The sequence below is a fragment of the Cynocephalus volans genome, chromosome 11 (assembly GCF_027409185.1).
Source record: "Cynocephalus volans isolate mCynVol1 chromosome 11, mCynVol1.pri, whole genome shotgun sequence".
Lineage (NCBI taxonomy): Eukaryota > Metazoa > Chordata > Mammalia > Dermoptera > Cynocephalidae > Cynocephalus > Cynocephalus volans.
The window spans coordinates 49,003,708-49,027,491 of NC_084470.1; the positions used below are offsets into that span (position 1 = coordinate 49,003,708).

General features: G+C 44.0%; 1 protein-coding gene across 1 annotated transcript in view; it reads left to right on the forward strand.

The window, feature by feature from the left end:
* ITGA9 (integrin subunit alpha 9) overlaps positions 1–23,784 on the forward strand; it is a 325,611-nt gene that overhangs the window by 15,829 nt on the left and 285,998 nt on the right. The window contains exons 2-4 of the mRNA XM_063113934.1: positions 2,194–2,321; positions 3,707–3,813; positions 11,256–11,379. Coding sequence (XP_062970004.1) covers positions 2,194–2,321; positions 3,707–3,813; positions 11,256–11,379 — 359 coding nt within the window. The remainder of the gene's footprint in view (positions 1–2,193; positions 2,322–3,706; positions 3,814–11,255; positions 11,380–23,784) is intronic.

The following is a 23,784-nucleotide window of genomic DNA, read 5'->3' on the forward strand; positions in this document are numbered from 1 at the left end:
CCTCAGAGATCCTTCAGGTTCTGGGTATTGAGGGGTTGAGCTCGAGGCAGTGGGAGTTTAGAGGAGACCCACAGGCCTTCCCATGAACCCTCACATTGTGTCTCTGAGCCTGGTTAGTGTTAGTGTCCCTTTAGGTGTTAGTGATATCTGCCAGCCTTTGCTAAAGTCCCAATTGAGGGTCTCGGACTTCTGTCATGTGATATAGAGGCCTTCTTTGTCCACACCTTGGCCCGGCCAGGGTGTTGTTGGGAGGGCAGCATCATTTTGAGATCCCAAGTTGGTGGCTTTCAGGACAGAGTGAGAGGAACCTTCTACATCCCCAGGGAGGATATGTAGGATCATTCTAACCTCTGCTAGATACCTTTCCAAGATATGTAATGAAAATACATTCTACTCCAAGGCATGTGGGAGATGGTATATTTCATAATGTGCCCAAGACCCTTGTGAGGTGAATTCCATCTCCTTTCCAGGCTGCTAGAGATATGGAGTGGCTCAGGTTCTCATTGAGCAGTGGTCTGGAATTTTTTGCTCTTTGAACACCAGTGTAGATTTTGTTTAAGGTCTCATTGTTCACGACCTTTTCCAAATGGCTCATAGCTCAGCACAAACCATGCATGATTAGTGTTGTTTAGTAGTCTTTGCTATAGATCTTCAGTTGACTACTTTCTGGAAACAGTGCATAAAACTGAAGGTCGAAATTGTTTTTGTAACATCTGGAGGGGGAACTGTCATTTTCCCCCATGTTCTGAATCCAAACCCCCACAAACTTACCTCTTCTATCTTCTTGGTGTGTGTCACTCTTTTCCTCTAGCCAGGGAAAGCCTCTGCTGGGGATGGCCCATCCACAGGCAGCTTTTCCGTTCAAGATGAAGGGTGCGGAGCTTCCTTCTTGTCCCTGTTTGCATGCAAACTATTCTATTTCTGTTTTGCATTGGGATAGAGTGCAGTTTATAACTCCAGACTGCTGCTATTTTTTTCCTATTCTCCCATAAATGTATGTATTATGTGTACAGTGGGGAGAAAAGGCAAGGAGACAGAAGAGAAAATACATCTCTAAATTTCCTATTTTTCATCAAAGTGTAATACACATCCAGAAAAGTGCCCATGTCATATACAGTTAAATGAGTGATCACAGATTTATGTAAATGCCACTCAGGTTGAAAAATAGAACATTATCAGTACCTCTAGAAGCCCCTCTTTCTAATTACAATACCCCTTTTTCCTCCCCCAGCGGTAATCATTATCCTGATCTCTAATACCATAGTTAAATTTCGCCTGCTTTTGCACTTTAAATAAATGGAATTGGACAGTGAGTGTGCTATTGTACCTGGCATCTTTTTCTCACTGTTATACTTGTGAGATTCACCTATGTGGTTGCAGCTGATTATTGTTCATTGATTTTCATTGCTGTATAGAATTCTATTGCATTCCTATACCATGATTTACTTATTCACTTTAGCAGTGATGGGCCTTTGATTTTCTTCTCGTTTTTGGCTTTTGTATATTCAGCTGTGAACATTTTGTACATGTCTCCTGGTAAAGTGTGTATGCCTTTCTATTGCGTATATTTCTAGAAATGGAATTACTGGGTCATAGGGATACACGTTCAGCTTTATTAGAAACTGTCGAATAGTTTTTCACAGTAGTTTTAACAGTTTACACTCCCACCAGCAGTAAATGAGGGATTCTAGTTTCTCTCCATCTTTGTCAGCACTTATTTTCAGTCTTTTGGTTTAGCTTTCTAGTTGGTATGAAGTGGTAACTTATTTGGGTTTCTCTGATAACTAATACAGCTGATCACCTTTTCATGTGTTTATTGGGCATCTGACTATCTTCTTTTGTGATGTATCTGTTCAAGCCTTTGGCCCATTGTTCTATTGGTTTGTCTGTATTTTTCTTATCGATTTGTAGGAGTTTTTTTTTTTTTTTCTTCTTTCATAGATTCTGGATGGGAACCTTTGGTTGTAAGTGTTCCCAAATGTCCCTTAAGCTTTTAATGTGCCTGGAGAAGATGTAACAGATTTGCTGTGGGACCCTTCTCCCAGTTGCCACTCCCTCAAGCACAGTATAATGACATGGTTTCCCAGCGAGCGTTCACACAGCCCACCCATGGCTGGGGGGAGGATTTAACCATCTTCCACCTCTTTCCTCATACTGGCTTGTGACAGAATGCCCTTTCTTTTTGATGTGCAGGGTTCTTGTGGGTGCACCAAAGGCAGATTCCAAATACAGCACTTCAGTGAAGTCCCCTGGGGCTGTGTTCAAGTGCCGTGTCCACACCAACCCTGACCGGAGATGCACAGAACTGGACATGGCTCGAGGTGGGTGGACATCACTGCCAAGGTGGAAGTGGGTTCTGCACCCTCACACTTGGCTCCTTTCCTCTCAGCGTGGCTTGATCATTCACCCACTCATCTGTCCATCCATCCATCCCATCTTCCTTCCCTCCCTCCAGCAAATATGTATTGAGTACCTATTCATTATCAAGCCCTGAAGTACACTGGTGAACAAAACAAACAAGGATCCTGCCATCCTGAGCTTTGTAAATTAGTGGGCCAAAGAGACATTAAAACAAATAATTGAGTGAGATAAGACCAGAGGGAAGGTGGGTATTCAGTCTAATCCAGATTGGAGGGTCAGGAGAGGTCTCTCTGGGCACCTTTCCACACACTGGCAGGATGCACAGTTAGCTGGGCAGGTACAGGAGACAGACCCTCCAAGCAGAGGTGCACCGTTTTGAAGTACAGAGCCAGGGCAGTGTAGCTGCTATGTGAGCGGGGGCAGCAGAAGTGGAGGAGGTTGGCAAGGCAGGCCGGGGCTGGATCACACAGGGCGAGCAGGCCAGGTAAGGTGCTGGCATTTTATTCGTGCATGGAGGGAAGGCCGTTAAAATCAATTTTAGGTTTTATATTTTAGGTAGGGAAAGATGATTGAATGGATGTTTTTAAAAGCTTATTTTGGTCTAGTGGAAAATATGAGGGTCCTTCAAAAAGTTTGTGGAAGGTTTTATCTTTTAATTTTATTTTTCCATGACCTTTTTGAGGTAACCTTGTATGTCTTTGGTATCAGATGGATCTGCCTGGGTTTAAAGCCCAGATAGGACTTATTGGGAATGTCCGGTAGCTTCTTGGGACTCAGTTTCCTCACCTGTAAGTAGAATATGTACCTCACAAGGATTGCCACGAGAAGATTAAGTGAGACAGTAGAGATGAGTACACAGAATTGTGCTTGGCACACAGTAGGTACTCAATAAATAGGAGCTGTTCTATTCTAATTATTACTTTAAGTCCTTATTTTTTTCCAAAATCCTTTTCTATCAAGATCTTCTAATTATTATTATTTTTAAAATAAAGAGTTGTTATAAATTTCTCTAGCATAGAAGGAGAGGTGTCTGTGGTGTTCTCTAGTGCTGCTCGAAATGACTGGTTTGTGAATTGTTTGTTACTGGTACATAACAAATGAAGGAGCTTGCTTCAGAACATAAATCAATGCCCTGCTTCCTTCATCCAGAAAGTCTTGCTATATAAAAAATAGTTGGCTGAATTAAACAGGGTACATAGTGATGGAGTTGATTTACATTTTGTTACAAGTGTCTTATTTCCTCATGGCTAACAAAAATTTGGGCCGTGAACCACCCTTTGAAAAGAAGCCGCAGGCAATGCATCATTGCTCAACCCAAGTCTAGCCTTTTCTCTTTTTCCTCCAGCGAAGAATCGGGGTGCATCCTGTGGAAAGACCTGCCGGGAGGACCGGGATGAAGAGTGGATGGGGGTGAGCCTGGCCCGGCAGCCCAAGGCTGACGGCCGCGTGTTGGTAAGGCCTCTGGGAGTGCCAGGGGGGAGGGGTGACACTATGAATATGAGCCACTGGTTTGTTAGGAAGGCTGGATGGCATGGTGACAAGGGCGTGCCTTTGAGGTTGCCCATTCTGTACTACAGCCTAGACAAATGACTTACCTTTTTATTTTCTTTATCTGTCAAATGTTACTAATGTCTGTCCCAGGGTGCTGAGATGTGGCCATTGAAAAATGACAAAACGTATGTGAAAAGTGCTCTGTAAATCTCATTCATTAACTATTTTTGTGTGTGTGTCTTTTTAAGTGGAGGTATAATTTACATAAAATACACTAATCTTAAGATTACAGTTTGGGTTTTAACAATTGCAGATACCTGTGTAACCCTCCACCCCCCAACCAAGATATAAAATATTTCCATCATCCCCAAAAGTTCCCTGACATCCCTTTCCAGTCAACTCCTCCCGCCCGAGGGAACCTCTGCTGTGAGTTGTATTACCATACATTATTTTTGCTTTTTCTAGAACTTCGTATAACTGGAATCCTACAGCACAAGCTCTTTTGCATGAGGCTCTTTCACTCAAAATAATATTTGTGAGATTAATCCATGTTGTGTGTCAGTAGTTCATTCCTATTTATTCCTACATGATATAATACAAGTTATTTTTAATTAGTCGTTTATTTGGCTTCTGAAGTGCGTGTGGGGTATTCTGATCCATTAAATACTTTGAAGGAGAAACAAAGAAAGAAGTCCTTGCCTTTGAGGTGCTTGATATCCTAGAGCTGCACGGCTCAATAAAGCAACCACCAGCCACATGTAGTTAGTTACATTTATCGAAATTAAATTAAAAATTCAGGTTTTCAGTTACATTAGCCACATTTCAGGTACTCAACAATCACTCATGGCTGCTGGTTAGTGTACTGGGAAGTGCAGAGTGACGGCATTTCCATCACTGCAGAATGTTCCCCTGGACTCAGCAAAAGAAAGAATTTCTAAGTGCTGCAGAGGTTGTTTTTGTCTATTTTTTCCTTTCTCTTTTCCACTGAAATGTAACACTAAGGTACTTAACATGTGCAGCTATAAGCATGTGGTAAATTTTTTTCATACACAAACTCATGTTTCCCCACTGCTAACACCCCAGAAAGTTCCTTTGCTGTTTCCCAGTCAGTGTCCCTGTCCCCACTGAGAGAACCACCATGGGCTTTTCTGGGAAGTTCTCTGATGATTTTTGTTATAAAAGCATAAGATCAAGAAGGGAAAATAATACTAGCTGCCACTCACTGAGGGCTGTCCTTGTGCCGCATGCTGTAAAGCTGAGTATATTTTTATATATTTATGTATATATTATCCCAGGGGAGACAGGATTTCCTTGAGGATCTAGGCAAAATGTTTCTGTCCCCTCTCTGAGGAGCCCACTTTTGTGTTAAGCTCCTTCATGGTGGAAGTTGTTCATCTGAATTCTACCCTTCTCAGCACAATTAAGCATCTCCTCCTTGATGGGCCCCTTGGGGGAGGGAGGAAGCAGCTGGATGCTGTCGCCAGCATCGCGGGGCCTCCCTACCGGCCCCTGTTGTGGGTTCCACCAGGCCCGCCATTTGCCTTGGTTTCCAGTCCTTTAATCACTGTTGCACAGGCCCTGGACCCTCTCCAAGCCTCCACATTCCTCCAGGTCTGGTGGCCTGACCCTGACTGGACGACTCGGCCCCAGAAGGATGAAGAACGCTTGTCTGCCATTCCAGGGAAAGAAAGAAGAAGCTGACCTCTCTATAAATCAAAGGGTGGCCTGAGGTTGAGATTCAGGACAAACAGAGAGGAGGCGGGGGCCTGGCGGCTGCACAGCACAAAATGCTCTCACAGGCATCAAGACTAGAGCCAGAGTGTGCGCTTGTGAAAATGTTTCCCCTCCCCACCCAGGGGTACCCTCTGTGTGGCTGAGAACTTATTTCCAGAGGAAAGACAAAGGGTTCTGTGAGTCAGTGTCAAGAAGGCATCATCTTGGGGACACGAACAGCAGTGAGGATGGGAAGATTTGGCAAAGGAAGCCAAGAAGGCGGAGTTGGAGCCTTTGTGGATAATGGTCTCGTGGGTAGTCCTGTCTAATTTAATTGCGTGCAGAGCTGTTTTTCTTATGTTTTACACAGTGATGGCATCACCCGTTCAGTAGGCAGCTTGATGTGGGTGCTGGAGAAAGAGGGTGGCATCTGGCAGCATCTGCTTTCCTCATGCTGCCCCCCACCCCAATTGTGGTCAAAAACATAAAATTTACCATCTTCACCATTTTTAAGTGTACAGTACAATAGTGCTAACTACATGTACGTTGTTGTGCAACAAATCTCTAGAACTTTTTCATCTTGTAAAACTGAAACTGTCCATTGAAGAACTCCCCCTTTCCCTCTCCCTGCTCACTCCCTGACAGCCACCGCTCTAATTTCTCTTTCTAAGAGTTTACCTACTTTAGATCTTGCATAAATGGAATCATGCAGTATTTGTCCTTTTATGACTGGCTTATTTCACTTTGCCTAATGTCCTGTAGGTTCATCTATGTTGTGGCACATGACAGGATTTCCTTCTTTTGAAAGGCTGAGTAATATTCCATTGTGTGTATATAGCACATTTTCTTTATCCATTCATCCATCTGTGGGTATTTAGTTGCTTCCACATCTTGGCTATTGTGGATAATGTTGCAAAGAATGTGGGAGTGCAGATATCTCTGTGAGATCCTGTTTGCAATTCTTTTTGATATATACCCAGAAGTGCGATTGCTGGATCATATGGTAGTTCTGTTGTTAATTTTTTGAGGAAATCACTTGTTTTCCAAAGTGGCTGTACCATTTTGCATTCCCACCAAGAGTACACAAGGGTTTCCAGCTTCTCCACATCTTCTCCAACACTTGCTGTTTTCTGTTGTTTTTTTTCAATAGTGGCCATCCTAATGTGTGTGAGGTGATATCTCTTTGTGGTTCTGATTTGCATTTTCCTAATGATTAGTGATATTGAGCATCTTTTCATATGCTTGTTGATCAATTGTATATCTTCTTTGGAGAAATGTCTATTTAATCCTTTGCCCACTTTTAAATTGGATTTTTTTGTTGTTAGCTGTCCTCATGGCTTTTTGCACATGTGCTGTCTTGCTCAGAAAGGCTTGTCCTAAATCCCTTCTGTTCCTGCTCCCCTCTGTCCCTGCTCCCCTCTGTTCCTGCTCCCCTCTGTCCTTGGCTGTCTGGAATGAGTTTAGTATCTTTTGTGTCGTTAGGAATTCGACATTGCATGTTACCTTGTGTTGTGTGTATATTTTATTTTGTGTGTTTGGGTCCTTTTTTATGGGGACCAATACCAAATCTTCTACCCCCTTTCAGTGTCAGTGCCTGGAGGATGTCTCTCTAAGGAATGGTGTCTCGAAGTGTGTTTGAATAATATAGGGACTCAGTGTCAATGTTAAAACAATTAGAAATCCAATTAGTTGCCATGTTTTCCTGGTGGCTGATTCTAAGTGGTTGATGGAAACACCAGGCAAAAAAGCTCCTTTATACCAGGCTGTAAAAGTCCCCTTGGAAATGACAGGTGACAGTAAAGTACAATGAGTGGCCGCCTAGTCCACATTTACATTTTAGAGAACTCATATCCATTTGCTTCTTCTTTAATGTCTCAGTTCTACCTGTCAAAGCTTTCTGGGAGGTGAGTATTTATTTTAAAATTAAAAATAGGAAGGATGTATGTGTTCATGCACATTCTGAGAACTCAGGAGGTGCCTGGGGGTGTAGGCATGAGACCTGTATCCCCAAGGAGCATAAAATTGGATTCTACGGTTGGGTTTGAAGAGGGAGAGGCTCTTTTGAAAGTGACATCTGGTGCTGATTTCAAAGTAAAGAACAGATGGAGAATTTGAAAGCTCTGACATGGGGTGAAGTGTCTCAATGACAAATGGCATTATTTGGACCTTCGAGCTCTGGCAAGACCCTGCACGTCAGGCTGACCCTGGCTTAGTACCTGCCCATCTTGGCTCGATGGACATTGTGGTACTTTCCAGTTTTTTTCAGGGAACAAACAAATGATATGGGCTGTAAACACAGTGTCAGGATTAGGAGCAAGCCCCCTCTCTTACCACATTCTTACTCTGCACTCCCAGCATGCAGATAATGCTTTAAGAAATAGGGGGAAAAGTCACTTCTCATGGTAGCCACTGAACAAACACAGCATAGGCATTGACTGCTTCTCTCAGACCTTGGAGGGCAACTCAATATGTTCAAGTCTGATGTCTCCCCTTTTCATCAGAGTTGCCAAGGCTCAGACAACAAATAGTTTAAGCTTCTAGATTATTTCTGGGTGGAAACAGTGTTCTCCAGCGCTATCTCTTTGCTGTTTCCTTTCTAAACATCAGGGCTGTCCCTCTCTGTTCACCACTTCCCATCTGTCCATTTTTTTCAAAGCCACAGGGTACATTTTTGCATTTACTTCTGTTGCTGTTTCCTGATTTTTGTGTGTGCGTGTGAACTTTTTATTGAGCTATAACACATATGCAGAAAAGTGCGTAAGTAATCAGTGTACATACACCTTAGTAAATTTGAATTAGGTGAACATCCTCAGAACAACATTCCTAGCGCCCCAGAGCTCCCTCCCGGTGCCTCTCCATTGAAGTCCCCTCCCTCCTCCCTTGGTCTGGAGCTTCTCTGGGGGAGTCCTGTGGCATCACAGCCTGCCTTTGATCCTGCACCCTACACCACTGTTCTCAGCAGTCTCAGTGGACTAGAAGCATCATAAAGGCTTTGGCCATCTGTATATGATGAATGCATGTGTTAGAGTGGTAGGGTGGGGACTGACATGGCTTTGTGGCCGAGCTACCCTGAGAGGCCCAGTGCCCAACCCACCCAGGAAGGACGTGCTGTTTCCATACAACAAAAAAGGCCTTTGAAATAAATTTTTTCATTTTCTTCCTCTCTTTATTCTTCTGGGAGGAAAATCAGTTCTTATAACTTGAAATATGTCAGATTCTAAGATTTGGGGTGGTGCTAGGCCCTCCTCCCCCTTTCTTATGATTATTTGAAGTCTGAGTTTGAGCAAGTCTAGCTGATTCCAGAGAATGTTCTCCTTTTCCTGTTCTTCCCTGCTCTGTCCCCATTCCTCCCTCACAACAGAACTCATTCGGAGAGATTGATGGAGTTGCTAATGCTTTGGAGACAGTCCCTGGGAATTTTTTTTTTTAACATAGGGGTCAGATTGACGTGTGTGTATGTGATGATAGTCAGGGCTAAACACAGTATTTTTTTTTCTATAATTCATATTCAGAGATACTTTTCATTGTTTTCCTATATGGATCCTGCCTTTGATGCTTTGACCTCTGACCTCCAAGAATGCCTTAATTTTAGTTTAGTTTGGTGTGAAATGTGAAATGCAGTATTTGAATCTTCTAGGAATTCTCAAGATCACCCATAAATAGTTTATGGCACTTAAAAAATGAGGCAATAAACTAGAAGTTAAATGCAGCAAGTCTTCCTAAGTGTCAGTGTGCAGCTGGCTGTCAGACAGCACCATGATAAACATCTGCCTCTTTTTATGTCCCAGAAATACGATCAAACATAGTAAGGCCTTGAAGCCAAGGGTTTTGCTAAGTCTGTAAACTAAAATATAACTAATTTACCCACCAATTAGATGATAAGAAGCTATTGAAGTTTGCAAGCTACTAGAATTGAGTCAGAACTGGAAAAAAAAAAAATTAGTTACTTAGCAGTATGGACTGATTATCCATGTAGTGATATATTTTTATAGTTCCTTGCTCCATATCATGTCAATCTGTTGAGAAGTGTGCTATTTTAAAATTTAAAAAGTACCAATTGAGGAGGAATGAAGGTGGTTTGCAATAGAAGGAGTAACAGTAGATTGCTTTCTGCAGTTTAATGTCATAGGACAAGAGGCAAGACAGAGTGTGGGCAAGCTCATTTTTGAGAATCATTCTGAGCTTGTCCTCTTTTGCCTTTGGACAGAGTGGCCTTGTGAAGGGCCCTGGTGGCAGTTGGCATGAAGGGGTGATGAGCAGGCAGCTGAGAAGGCAGTGATCATATAATAGAATGACCTCAGGGAAAGCCAGGCCCTGGAGAGTCCCGTCCCTCACTTGGTGACCTTGGGCATTCCGTTTGACCACGTTTGAGTGGTTATTTCAGGTGTCCTGGGACCTGTAAAGAGCTCTATAAGGACAATAAATATGAGGGTAATTTTAAAAGTTCGTGGAAAATAGAATTAAAATATAATACAAATCTTAACAAGAACTTTCTGAAGTACTCTTGTAGCTAGCTACCAGATCTGCCTCTGGGTGGGTTTTGATGGCTTCTCAGACAGGAATTAAGAGTTTTAAGGTGGAGAATGCTTTATAGGGATACAAGGAAGACTCAGCAACTGTGGATGCTGGCCCTGTTTGTAGCACTTACTAGCTCTGCGGCTTGGGCCAAGCACCCTCTGATACTCAGTGTTCCTCTACAGAATATGGGAATTCTCAGGACACCTCTTGTGCCCACCTTCCAGGGTTGCAGAAGAGGTCAAAAGTAAACCTTAAGAACACTGAGCATTATAACCTATACAAACAGTGCATTTGAAGGAGATCAAGGTGTTAAAAACTGATTATTTTAAAATGTAGTATTTTAAGAAAATGCATCCCTTGGCCAGAGTGAAGTGAGCTGGTAACCAGAGTGATTGGTGACCACCCAGGAGGAGTGGCTGGGTGGGGCGGGATGTGCGCTCTGAATGGGCAGGTCGCCCGTCAGCGTGATGGGCAGCTGTGGTGAGACGCACAGAGCTGTGCCGCTGTCACGTCCAAGTGCGAGGCAGGGACGTGTTCCATGGGGCCGAAGAAAGAGCCAGGTCTATGTTCCGGCTACTGGCCCCTGTCCGGCACCTGTTGGTGAGAACTGCCCTGCCTCCAGCGTCTCTTTGTGGGTTTGACCCCAGGGCTAAGAGGCTGCTCCTGAAAGCTGGCCAAGGGATGTGTCTGTCCCTGGCAGCCTCCTTATCCCCTCACATGTGCCAAGCTCTCACCACCCCAAGACCCTCTGTCTGGACCTTCCATCCTCCTGGAACACCATTCCCTGTGCGCTCAGGGTGCTTAGCTCTTTATCCTGTACGTTGTCCCAGACCTCCAGGTGGAAACCATCCCTCCTACTCCCAGATTGTCTGTCCCATAACCCTGTTTCCTTTCTTCCCAATACTTGGTATTGGCTATAGTTCTCATTTGGTGGTATGTTTGTTTATTGTCTTTCTCCTCCCAGTAGCCTCCCAGGGGCTTGATCGTGTCCACGCGGTTTTCTGATGCCCAGAGCAGTGCCTGGTGTGAAGGTGTGGCTGGGTGGGAGAGAAGAGTGCTTTCTGGCCTCTCTGTCTCTCTCTCCTCCCATGGAACCACCTGGTACTGCCAGGGGTCTGCTTTGTACCCTCTTAGGGCCAGCTTCCTTAATCTCAACCTCTCTGTCCCTTTAGGCCTGTGCCCACCGCTGGAAGAACATCTACTATGAAACAGACCACATCCTGCCCCATGGCTTCTGCTACATCATCCCGTCCAACCTCCAGGCCAAAGGCAGGACGCTGATCCCTTGCTATGAAGGTGAGTGCAGATTGATTCTATCTTATCCCCTTACCTACCTTATACCCTGAACAGCTCCCATCCCTCTCTACACCACCAGAGAACATCTCCCCCAGCTTTCCAAATGCTAAGAAGCCAGCACTATTTGCTCCCGATGGCCTCTTGGTGCCAAGGCCCTGCCCAGGTAAGAGGCAGTGCAAAGCTGGCTTACCAAGCCTTGTGAAGTCTCAGAGATCGAAACTCACCAAACCTCAGCCAAGTGATCAAACAGATCCCTTGGTTTCCTGGCACTGTCTGATGCTGTGTGGCCTTGGGAAACTTACTTGCTCTCTCTGTACCTCAGTTTCCTCATGTGAAAATTCAGGGGTTGGCCCAGATGATCTTGATAGCCCAGTGTGGCTCCCAGATGGTTATTAAGCTCCTGCATAGCTCCTGGCTGCGCTGTGGACCAATGTCCTGTCCACAGGCAGAGGGAACAGAAGACCCAGATTCATAAAGCAACAGCTAGACAGAAACTTAACACCCTTAATCATTCAGTCATGTCGTGCCTGGAAAGTGGGTGGATGCCGGAGAACTGGGTCCATCCTCAACACCATTTTAAGAGTTCCTCACCCAGGGGCACGCGGGAAAGGAAGGGAAATGTTCTCTTCAGGCTTCCAGCTGAGAACCTTCAAATGCCCAGGCACTGAGGACGATTGCGTCAGTCACCGATTAGCCCATAGAATTTGAGCTTTAGTGTTTCAGAACATACTGTTGTCTTCTTCAGCTTGAGAACTTGTACTCTCATATTTTCTTAGCCTGATTCCAGGTGAGCTGGGACTCTCCGAGTGCTGGACTATTTATTTTTTAATTTCCCCCCAACTTGTTTGGACAGAAGTGTCACTGCCCTGTGTCCACACTGCCTTTGTGCCTCCCTGGGTTTTTCCAGGTTTCACATTTTGTGGCTACCAAAGAGGGCTCTGAGAAATGCTGTCTGGACACTGCATTTTTCTGCCTCATGGACCCTCCAGGGCCCTTCTGGGAACTCAGGTGGCCTGATCAGGGTGCTCTGTGAAATGGTTCCCAAAGAAGAACCAGCAGGGTTCCTGCAGGTGGCACAAACCCTCTCCTGTGAGGGCAAAACTCTTTTTTTTATTTTCTTACCCCTCTGTATCAGCATTTGATCAGCTCTGGCTGAGTTATGTGGAGTAATTGAACTCTGGCCCTGTTTATCTCTCTTGGTCAGAAGGAAAAACAAACTTCATCTTAAAAGTAGGTGGTAATATAATCAGTCAAGAGGGGAGGGATAGGTGGTTTCAGATACACAAATAACATGTCAAGACCATCCTGGCTGCCCCAGCTTATCCTTCTTTTTCCCCAGGTAGAAGAGGGGATGCCCCAGAACGGCCTGTTGGGTTGCTCATCAGGCTGGGAAAAGCGGGGGACCGATAGTGGTGCTGGAGGCAGTGGTTGTTGACCCAACCTAGTTATGCAATAGGGCCAGCACATTGGTTTTCCCAGAAGGTGACTGACTGTGAAACAGGGACACGATGCTGTCCCCAGTGATTTCTCTGCACATCACCACGAGCATGAGAAAGCAAAAGGACAGCCCTTTGCAAAGGGAGCTGGGGTCGAGTGTCCCTGTGTGCCTGTACCCACCGTGGCTCACACTTCTAGACTGCTTTTTATTAAGCAGTTGTGGAGTGAGCAGTGGGCCGGGGTCGCTCTGGGGACTTTACACATTCTCTCATTTAATCTTCACCAAAACCCTGAAAAGTAGGTGTTTTTTTTTTTTTTTTTTTTAATTTGGGTTTGATTATAAGTACTTTATTTTGGAAGTTATTCTAGAAGATACCGGTGGGGCTGGGGGAAAAGGGAAGAGGGAAGGGGAAGGGAGGCAGCCCTGAAAGGGGGTGCTACCCAGCAAGTTCCCACTGTGGGCACCTGGGACGCAGCCTCTGTGGGGAATGCTGGGGGCCAGCGTGGGACACACCCAGAGTTGTCCTGGCCGAGGGCCTGGGGTGTTTATCCACCTGGCACCTGTGCTGGGGGGGGGCTGGGAAAGGCCCCAGGCACAGAGATGTGGGTGCTGGCAGTTGATAGTCACAGAAATGGTAAGGGCTGAGGGGAGAGGCATGGGACACCCAATGGCCAGCCTCTGTTGCCGTTCTCCTGTTACCGAGGGGGAAGCTGAGACTCAGTGTTAAGTAAACTGCCCAAGGTCACTCAAACAGTAAATGGTAGAGCTGGGCTTTGAACTTTGCATCTGACTCAGCAAACCATTCTGTGTCTCGGTGGTTAGTGGTCATCTCTGTTCATTTGTGTTTTAGAGTTTCCTATTAAAATGAGAATTAAATAATAGCCAGTCAGCACCCCCCTCAAAACAACAAAGGGTGACTGTTCAAACTATCCCAAAGATAGAATCATGAGGCGAGGGGAATGTGACCATTTTGGACATCAGCACTCTCAAGCCGGGCCCTGCCTGTCTTCCCTTCCTCCTCACTGGTGGCTCTGGTGTGATGCTTGGCAGGAACGTGGAAGTCTCTGAGCCGAGGGAAGCAGGACAGACCTGGTGGCAGGGTGTGTTCGGGTCTGCTCCAGGTGTCCCTGGTTCCCAGGAGAGAGTGTGAGCATTGAGCCTAGGCCTTATAGGCATTGTGGGTTTCTGCCCACCGCTCTCGGTGCTTCTGACTATGCAAAATGTCCCACAGAGCTACTGGTCTCAGAGGAGAGAAGTGCAGGACAGACGGACTGACCCACAGCCGAGCCCGACTAGACCAGCTGAACCCCAGCCCATCTGAGGTTGTACAAGTGAGAAAGAAGTACTTGCTATTGTTTGCCATGGAGATTTCCTGGTTCCTGTGTGGCAAAAGCTGGCCGATACGTCTCAGGAACCGCAATTCCTCACGCAACAGGGGCTGTGGGAAGGGCTTAGGTCTCAGGATCGCTCTTTGTTTTGATCATTCCTTGACTTAATGACGGCCAGATGGAGCCAGCAAGTAAATTAGCAAAATGGTTGTGCCTTGTGCCCGTGCCCAATCCTTTTTCTTGACGGGCACTCACACACTTCCATATCCTAACTCATTCATTGGCCCAGGGAGGAGTAGAGGATGGGGCTGGTGTGGGGTGTGGGGTGCAGGTTGTACTGGCGTATAAGAGCAGCCCCTTAGAAAAACAGGGGACTACACAGAAAGCTTCTGTAGTTCTTGGCCCTGTAAGAGAGAGGGGTGGCAGATGCTCAGGTTTCTCTAGAAGACTAGACAGGCAGGTTGGGGGTGCAGGCCACAGTTAGAGGGCTCTGGCCTGTGCTCTGTTGGCTTTGGGGATCTCCACCTCCTTGTTTTGTGGTCTAAACTAAGCCTACTGTGGCTCTTAAGGCAGCTATTATTTTCTCTTAATGTGAAAAACTCAGTGACAAAAGCTCTCTGTTCCAGGTAGGGGATCACATTGTGGTTAGTACAACAGAAGTATTTTAGAGTTTGGCAGGACCTTTTGGAGATCACCTAGACCAGCCTTCTGTCTTTACTGAGGTCCAGAAAGGTGGTGTGGCTTTGCCACACAATGGAGAGCCACAGTATTGTTGGCTGGAGCACAGACTGTGGACCCAGCCTGCTGGAGTCCAAGTCCTGGTGCTGCCACTTCTACTTATTATCAGTGTGACCTCAGATGAGGTGTTTAACTTCTCTGTGCCTAATGTCAAAGGCCTGTAGAGAGGATTAAGTGAATTAATATTTGTAAGGTCTTTTTTTTTTTTTGTGACTGGCCAGTAAGGGGCTCTGAACCTTTGACTTTGCTGTTATAACACTGTGCTGTAATCAGCTGAGCTAACCTGCCAGCCTAATACTTGTAAGTTCTTAGAACAGTATCTGGCATATATATGCTAATGTACTATATGCTAAGCATATGTATATGCTCATATGCTGTGTTGTACACTCATGTCCTATATGCTAAGCAAGTGTTTGTGAATCACCACAAGGTGACTGACTTATGTACCAGGAATAGAGTCCACTTAATCTTATTAAGTACTCAGTAAGCGAAACCCTGATAGACAAAACCTAAGTGACACAGTTCCAGCTGTCAAGAAGTTCCTCATCTACAGAAGAAAACAGAGAAGGAACAGGGTGTTTTAAAAGTGGGAGGGCTGTGTGGGGAGAGGATTCCCTGCCAGTGCGGGTACTGCTGGGTCCTCCCCCTAAGGGCTCGAGCTGCATCCATGTGCACGGTGGCATTAATTTTCATTTTACAGTTGGATTTCATTTTATAATTGGAAAAACTGAAACTTGCATAGAGTCTGCAGCTTTCTGAGGCCATGGAAGAGAGAGGTGGTTGGAATCCACTGTTGGTCATGGGGTGGGTGTGGGGCAGGGGAGGAGGGGACTGCTGCCTCTGGATGCTTCCTGTGGAGAAGTGGATGGGCTGCGGAGGCTCGGTTGAAGCCTGCTCTTCTGCACTCCTGTCTCACAGCCCCTCGGTGGAGTGTTGCCTCCACTGTATCTACCTGTTTGGATTTTCATGAGGAGCTCATGAGAAGCTTGGATGGAAGTGTTCAGAAAGTCCACCTACTCTTCTGTCATTGTGTCCTCATTGTGAGTCTCCATGCTCTCTCCAGAATGTTGAGGTTGGTTTGGTTGAGAAAACCCCCTAAGTGTGTGAGCATCTTTCCAATATGTCTCAAGCTTTTGGATTCTTAAATAATTCATCTTTGGTTTGGCACAAAGACATTTTTCTCATGGCTTCTCTGCTGCTTCCTGTTTCTGGTTGGGTGGAAAAGGCTACTAGAATATCCTGTTTGGTACCAGGAAGTGTAGAGGGAATAGGAAATAAAAATGAACTTAGGACATAAAATAAACTTATGGAGCATACCTTTTAAGTCAGTTTAGTTTGTCTGATACAAGAACAGCATCATTACTGCCATATGATGTTTGTTTTTTATCAAAATGTGTGAGAAAATGAGAGCTTCAGTGGAATAACATGGTGAAGACTGTAAATTAAAGAGCAATCACTATAAAATGTTAGTTACTGTTAACAAAGCCATGATATTTTAGGACTCCCCCAAATTAAGTTGGTGTGTATGATAAGATAAAGAGATTTCTTTCCTCCTTTGCCCTTGAGCCCACTGAGGCAAGAAGCTGGAGCTTGGCAGGAATGAGACTGTAAACAAGTAGTCTTTTTTATTGTGACAGACCTTATGAGTATGGAATAATCTGGGAGAAGCTTAGCAAATTAACAAAATTGTTCAAGATGGGGGCCAGCTAGTTAGCTCAGGTGGTCAGATTGTGGTGTTGATAACACCAAGGTCCAGGGTTCAATCCCTGTACTAGCCAGTCACCCTACCTCCCCCAAAAGTGAGTTTTTTGTTTAGAGTGCAGGGTCATAATACTAAGGTCAAGGGTTTTGATCCCTATACCAGCCAGTTGCAAAAAAAAAAAAAAAAAAAAAAAAATTCAAGATAAAATGCTTACAATTAGGGGCAATTATGGTACCACTGTATATTAAAACTAACTTTCAGAATCTGACTTTACCACTCACTGATTCCTGTGATTGAACCTATATGCTCCTACTTTCTGGCTTGGTGATCTTGGGCATGCTCCATGAGCCTTAGTGCCCTCATCTTTAAAATGGGGAGATTAATACCTACCTGAGAGGTATTTGAGTTCTATAAAATGCCTAACACAGTACCCAGCTCAGAGTGAATGCTCATCCCCTTCAATTAGAAAGTCTGAATTTTCTAATTAAATTTCAAGTACTATAATATTCTGAAATGTTCTCAGAAGTTGTCTCACAGATCCTGCTTTAGTGAATGCATAATGGAGGGTAAAAAGCTGCATATTACCGAAATGATTTTAAGAGCCTTTGAAAAGATTATAATTTCTTAAATACGTTGGAAGATCATATTTGCACAATTTATTTGCTTGGTAAGCTCTTCTCCCCTCTTTGTAGATGATCTAAAGTTTAATTCATGCCATGTTTATATGTTCTTAAAATTGGAATTGTCAGCATCCAAATTTATCAAATTTTAATATGCTTTAAAATTGTCCCATTGATTCCAAAGATTTCTGTACCACTTTATTATGAGAGAATGGCTGGCCTTTTCATTTCTGATATGTTTTTGCATTTTTCAAGAAAGTGATCATTTCTAGGGAAGGAAATAGATCACCCATTTTTTTTTTCTCTTTCTAATGTTGAAGGCTGTGGTTCCACAGGGAATAAAAATCAATCAAGAGTATTTACAATTGAGATTTGGTTTTGTTGTGCTGTGTTTTCGTTTTTTGGAGAGAACCATAAAAGGCTAAGTTGCTCCATTTAAAAATTCAAGAACAAGCCCCATAAATTTTTATTAAATAATGACCTTTACATTTATATAGGATTTTATAGTCTCCAAAGAGCTTTTGTAAGCATGATCTCATTTAAGTAAATACAGCAAATTGAAAAGCAAGAGGATGCAGTTATGTGTTATGGTCAGTTAAGGCAGAGAGGAACCTGGGGGTGTGTGAGTGGGGGATAGGGATGGGAGGGTGGCTCAAGGGGACAGCCAGAGCTGAAGGAAGAGGCCAGAGGTCTCTGGCAGTGCTCTCCAGGAATCAGGGAGCACCATGAAGTTTTCCCTTTGGAGCCAAGAATTTTTTATCTTGGACAAAAATATATTCCATACTTCAAATGTGTTTCTATCCATTGTGTGGAATTATTGACTGCATAAACTGCATCTTCTAATATTTTCTTTTCAGATGTCCAGATTTTATGAGTCTCCTCTTCTAAAATTGCATATCCATGTGATGAGTGTCTTGGGTTTTGTTCCTCTCAGAGAAAGTAACAGATTCAGATTCACTTAACATTTATTGAACACCTACTGGGTACTGGGTGTTATGCTGGGTACTTAAAATTTATGATCTTACTGAGTAATCACATTATTTTGCATAAGTATTCTTATCCCCATTGTACAGATGAGAAAACTGAGGCTCAGGGAAGTTGATGAAGATCACAGACTTATTAAGCAGAGGAGGGGTTGCTGGCTTTTAAGTTCAGAGTGTGTTTCTTTGTGGCTACCTGTTCTGTTGGGATATTGGTTTTCTTTGTGATTACTAGGGTGCTTTGGCCTATCACAGAGAAGAATCTATTTTTTTATGTCATAATTTTATTATACAAATTTTTTAGGACATTATACTATAAACATTTAAAGCCATGTTGCTGTTTTGCAATTTTAGACACAATCTATAGACAAGTCCCAGCAGGTACAGAGAGTAGAGGTGGCCCCTTAGCCTGATAATATGTAGCTAGGAGGCTAATCTGCTCCTGGGTCTCTCCTTACTCCAAACATTTGGTTTTCATATCTGACCAGCACTTTGTCTGTCCATGTTTTAGTGCCAGATATTTCTTGAGTCTTTTGGCTTCAGTCACAAAATTGAATTCTACTCAGTTCTGACCTGAGGTTCTCACTGAAATGTGACTGTCCCATGTTCAGGGTCACTTTTGGAGGGATGAAATATGATACAATGTATAGTAAGTTGAAATATCTACATTAAGAGCCTGTAAGATTGCTTTCTTTGCTTCTGAAGTAGGAAGTTAGCAAAATGGGTTGCTAGATTCTGGGTGGAAGGAACTATTTAAACATTACAAAACTTTGTTTTTGTATTTTTTTTTATTGTTGTAAAATACTTAACATAAAATTTACTATTACTGTACGGTTCTGTGCCATGAACTACATTCATAGTTGTGCAGCCATAATTATCATCCATCTCCAGAACTTTCTCATTATCTCAAACTGAAACTCTGTACCCTTTGAGCACTAATTCCCCATTCCCTGCCCCTGGCAACCACCATTCTACTTTCTGTCTCTATGAATCTGACTACTCCGACTACCTCATGTAAGTGGAATCACACAGCACGCATCCTTTTGTGACTGGCTTATTTTATTTAGCATAGTGTTCTTAAGGTATATCTGTATTGTAGCATGTGTAAGAATTTCCTTCCTTTTTAAGGCTGAATAATATTCCATTGTATGTATGTACCACATTTTGTTTATCCATTCATCCTTTGATGGAAAAAAAATTTTTTTTAAAGGATAAGAATGTTGTCATTGGAAATGTGCTCTATGAAGCATGACAGTGTGGTAGAAGCAGACAGGAAGTCAGGGACTCTGCTCTGTGTCCTGACTGTGAGGCTAGTTAGCTGTGTGGTTTTAAATAAACCACATAATAGTGTCCTTATATGCAAAATGAATACATATAGTTAGAATTATTAGACATTCTCTAAAGATCTTTTCCCCCTTTAAAGCCTCTTTCTCTCACTTAACTGTAAATTTCTGGCTTTATGGAATTTGCTTTTAATGCTTACCATAGCTTAATCATCAATTATTTTGATAAAATGTTCTTGCTTCCTTTCTAACTTAGCTATTTAGATCATTTCATTTTTTTTTTCCATTTAGACAGTGGTTTGCTCATAACTCACTGTAGTTTTGTTCTCTCTTTTTTTGTATGTGTTTAAATGCCCTTCTTATTACTAAAGATCTGTCTGCCCAAATGCATTGTCCCCTAAATTGTTGTGTAATTCTTAGTTATTTAGATTTGCCACCCCATGGTGAAATTCAGAAATAATTTAAGACTGGAAAGCTATTTCCCCCTATTTTATTTCATAGCTAAGCTAAGGAACTATAGAAAAATAATTCAAAAATTGTTGTGTTAAAAAAAGACTAGCTTTTTTGGCAGTGGGGCTGATAGATAAAAGACTATGCTGTCTACCCTAAGTGAACATTCTGCAGTATATGCATGTATCAAAACAAAATACTGTACGCCATAAATATGTACAAAGAAATGTTAAAATATTTTAAATTAAAAAAAAAGACTAGCTTTGAAAGATGAAACATTTTCAAATGGGTAATAGGAAGAGAGATTATGAGGAAGAATACATGTTACTCTGTATGTAAATCTTGATCTGTCCGTGGGATGATTTTATCCCAGTGTTTTGGGCAGAGTGCAGGAAGTGACTCCACCCAATCAGTGGTCTTCTTGAATGAATTAAAATTCATTAGCATAGGCTCTATACATTGAGTTGTGGATTGTGAACATTTGGAAACCAGTATTTTTTCCCTCTCTGAATTGCCTTCTGTTTAGACAGGGTTTAATAAAGCCAGCAGCTAAACCAAGGAAAATACCATTTTTAGAATGGAGGAGCCATATGACTTAATGAATTAAAGTGTGTGATGCAGGCCAAGAAATTCAGACCCACTCATGGCATAAAGATTTCTTTAACCTGTTCTCAGTTCTTCCATGTGATTTCTGTATCCTCTTGTTCAACCCCACTTTTTGTTAACCCAATTGTTTCCCCAGATTTAACAGAGTTAGGTTTGTTAAATGTCTGTGAGCTGCTGTCATGCAAAACCTGACTCTCCCCTGCTGCTTTGATGTGAATAAATGTTTTCCATGTTGCAGTCCTCTCTGCCGGGCCATGTCCTTGCGGGCATTTGGAGACTGAGTGGACGTGCCCAGGAGCAGCCAACTGCTGGGCCCCACAGCCTTTGTGTTGTGCAGGAAAGTTCTTCCTGGGAACACTGGTGACTAGAAGTCACCCCCAGCCCCTCCCAGGTTCCTCCACCCTGCACTTCCTGGACTTCTCAATGGAGGGAGGTTATGCGTGGGGCAGCCCCTGTTTCTACACCTACCTCCCTTCCCTCAGCTTTGTGGTACAGGCTATCCTGCCATCTCAGGCTTAGGCAAGCAAAACCATGTCGTTGTTGTTTTTTTTAATCAAGTGTTTTTAAGGATATGAGTATGTTAGGGTAACCCTATGTATTTACTTCCTGAGGCCCAAGGAGATGGACTTGCCCAAGGTAGAATCAGCCAACCTGAGGTTTGGAAAGCTCAGAAAAATCCATGCCATGGGTCCTTGCCCTGTTCCCATCACACCCACTGCTGTCCTTGGACCTCTGGAGTTAGCGGTAGCACCAGGTATAGAACCCAGGATGCTCAGTTCCCAGAATGTGACTCCTTTTCAAGCAAGGCTGGGATGTAGTTCAGGGGGCTGACAGGCTGGAAGAGAGAAGGGCAAGGCTGGAAGGTCAGGGAAGAAGGTCCGCAGGAAAGCAGGTTGGGGCGTTACAGGGCTTGGTGGCAGGGAGACCATGTAGGGTCTGTACACGGAGCAGCATGCATGCACCCAGTTCAGGAACTCACTGGCATCAAGCACAGGCAGGTACATGACACTGGGCTGGTGTTGGGGACACTGAGATGAATAAGCTCATGTATGTGCTGAATCAAATTTGTGATGAACAAACATGCTTTGTGATGAGAAGAGAGTATCTCTTCTTTCGTACTTTCACTTGCAAGGTCACCTGGACTGAGAAGCTGAGGAGGGGTCTGGAAGGCTGTGGAAGGCTTGGAATGTGAAACTGTCTAATCCAATAACACCACTTGTGCCTTCCTAGGCTAGAGTTGCCAAACCCTACAACTGCACCTCAAGTGTGTGGAGTGGGGATTGGGTAGGAGGAAGAAGGCTTTGGAGTAGCTCCTAGTCCATGTTTAAAGGGTTAGTGACAGGGTCACAGAAGTTTCTAGAAGACTGAATGTGGCCTTCCCTCTAATGGGGAGTTATGGGAAATGGGTACCAATCAGGGGCCCCACATTGTTTGATTCTCCACCCTAGCGCATCTCAAGAAAGCAGGTATAGTTCCTGGGGTTTCAGAAACGTCAAAGCCATGGGATGATGCCTTCTTCCATGTGTGCATCCTAGGCCCTCAAACCTCTGATGGGGCAGTCCCAGCTTGGGGAGGCAGAGGCTGGCCTTGAAATGGTTCCCAGAGTTCCCAGGGATGAAGGATCCATGAAATGATGTGAGTGGAGACAGCTAACTCAGTGCCTGGAACATGCTGAACACTCAGCCAGCATGAGGCAGGGGTGCTAGGAAGGGCTTCCCTTGCAGACCTTTAGCCTGGGCCAGGAGTGGGGTGTTCCCAGCTCCCAGGAAGGCTGTGGCCACCTCAGAGACCCCGGGTCCTGCTCCCAGCACAGAGCATGCCAGCACAGTTTGGGGAGGAGGTTGAGAAAGGCACTGAAGTTCTTGTATCTACTGCTTTTGGAGTCTCTGTCACAAAGAGACCTTGAGACTGCTTTGAAAGATGAGAGTCCCACATAAGTCCTATTCATGTCCTAAATTTATGAGGCTGAACTGGTCTGTCCTGCAGTGTAGTTTCATTCAGCTCTTGGGGTCCGAATTTCCTTTATATTTCTCATTTTTTTGAAGAGTTACAATTGGATGTTTAACCCCAAGAGTCAGTGGGATGGCCTCCAAAAAAGTTTTTCACAGACTTCCCAGATTTGACATGTAACTGTTTAGATTGGGACATTTTGATCCTTCTTACCATTTTGCTATTTGATGCAGAGCTTATTATTAATTTATATTATTTCCTGCCATCATGCAATTTGATGTAAGATTTGTTTATTACTTTGCAGAAGCCCCACTCCCAGCCCTAGTGCAAGATTTTGCAGGGAACAAGCGACTTCCGTTGGTCACTGGGTTGCTTTCTGGCTGGCCGGGTAGTTCTCCTTATTAATAACAGGACAAGGCGGGAGGAGCTGATTTTGCCCTTGCATGGAAGAGGAGTAACTCAATTGCCATTCTGTTGTAGTTTAGCAGTCGGTTAATGGCCACTTACTGGAAAATGTTACCAGGCTCTGTGGTGAGTGTTGTTAGAAATTGAATTACTCTGTATATTTCCCCAGGGCCCTTTTCCCTCTTTGCCTGCAGTAGACACTCTGAGCTGCAGGAAGTGGCACTGTGTTGCAATCACAGCTTCATTGTTCCTTTGTATTATTTATTTTGTGTTTCAAAAATAATTATATTGCTTTTAATGGTACCAGCGACTTGCCAAGAGCCCAGGGTGGTATAGGGGTCACTGGGTTATTTGTTGGGTAGCCCCGGCCTGAGGGTGCCCAGGAGCAGCCTGTGAGATGGTGTCTAGCAATGTCAATTCCACATATGATTAATTTGAGTTACTTGTGCTGAATGTCACTCCATCTCCTTGTCTTTACTCATGAAATGATTTCAAACAGCTGATTACTCACCTGGGTTTCATGTAATCACTTACTTGCAAAACCTTTGATAGTCCACAGAGGTGAAAGAATGTGAGTTTCCAAGTCCAAACTTGGGTAGAACCCTGGCTTTGCCATTTACTAGCTGTGTGGCCTTGAGCGATTCACATGACCTCTCTGAGCCTCAGTATTCTTACCTGTTAACAAATGGGAATATGGTTCCTGTTAACAAATGGGAAGCAGCTAACGCAGTGCTTAGAACATGCTAAATGCTCATCAGAAGTGTCTTCCTGCTCTCCTTTACCAACTTAAAAATGAAACAGAAGCAACAGAATTTCCCCATTTGTTGGGTAGGAGTGTCGGTAACTGAGGGAATGGTGTGGGAAAAGAGCTGATCCACGATTTTTCTTTTTACCTGGAGAGCTCT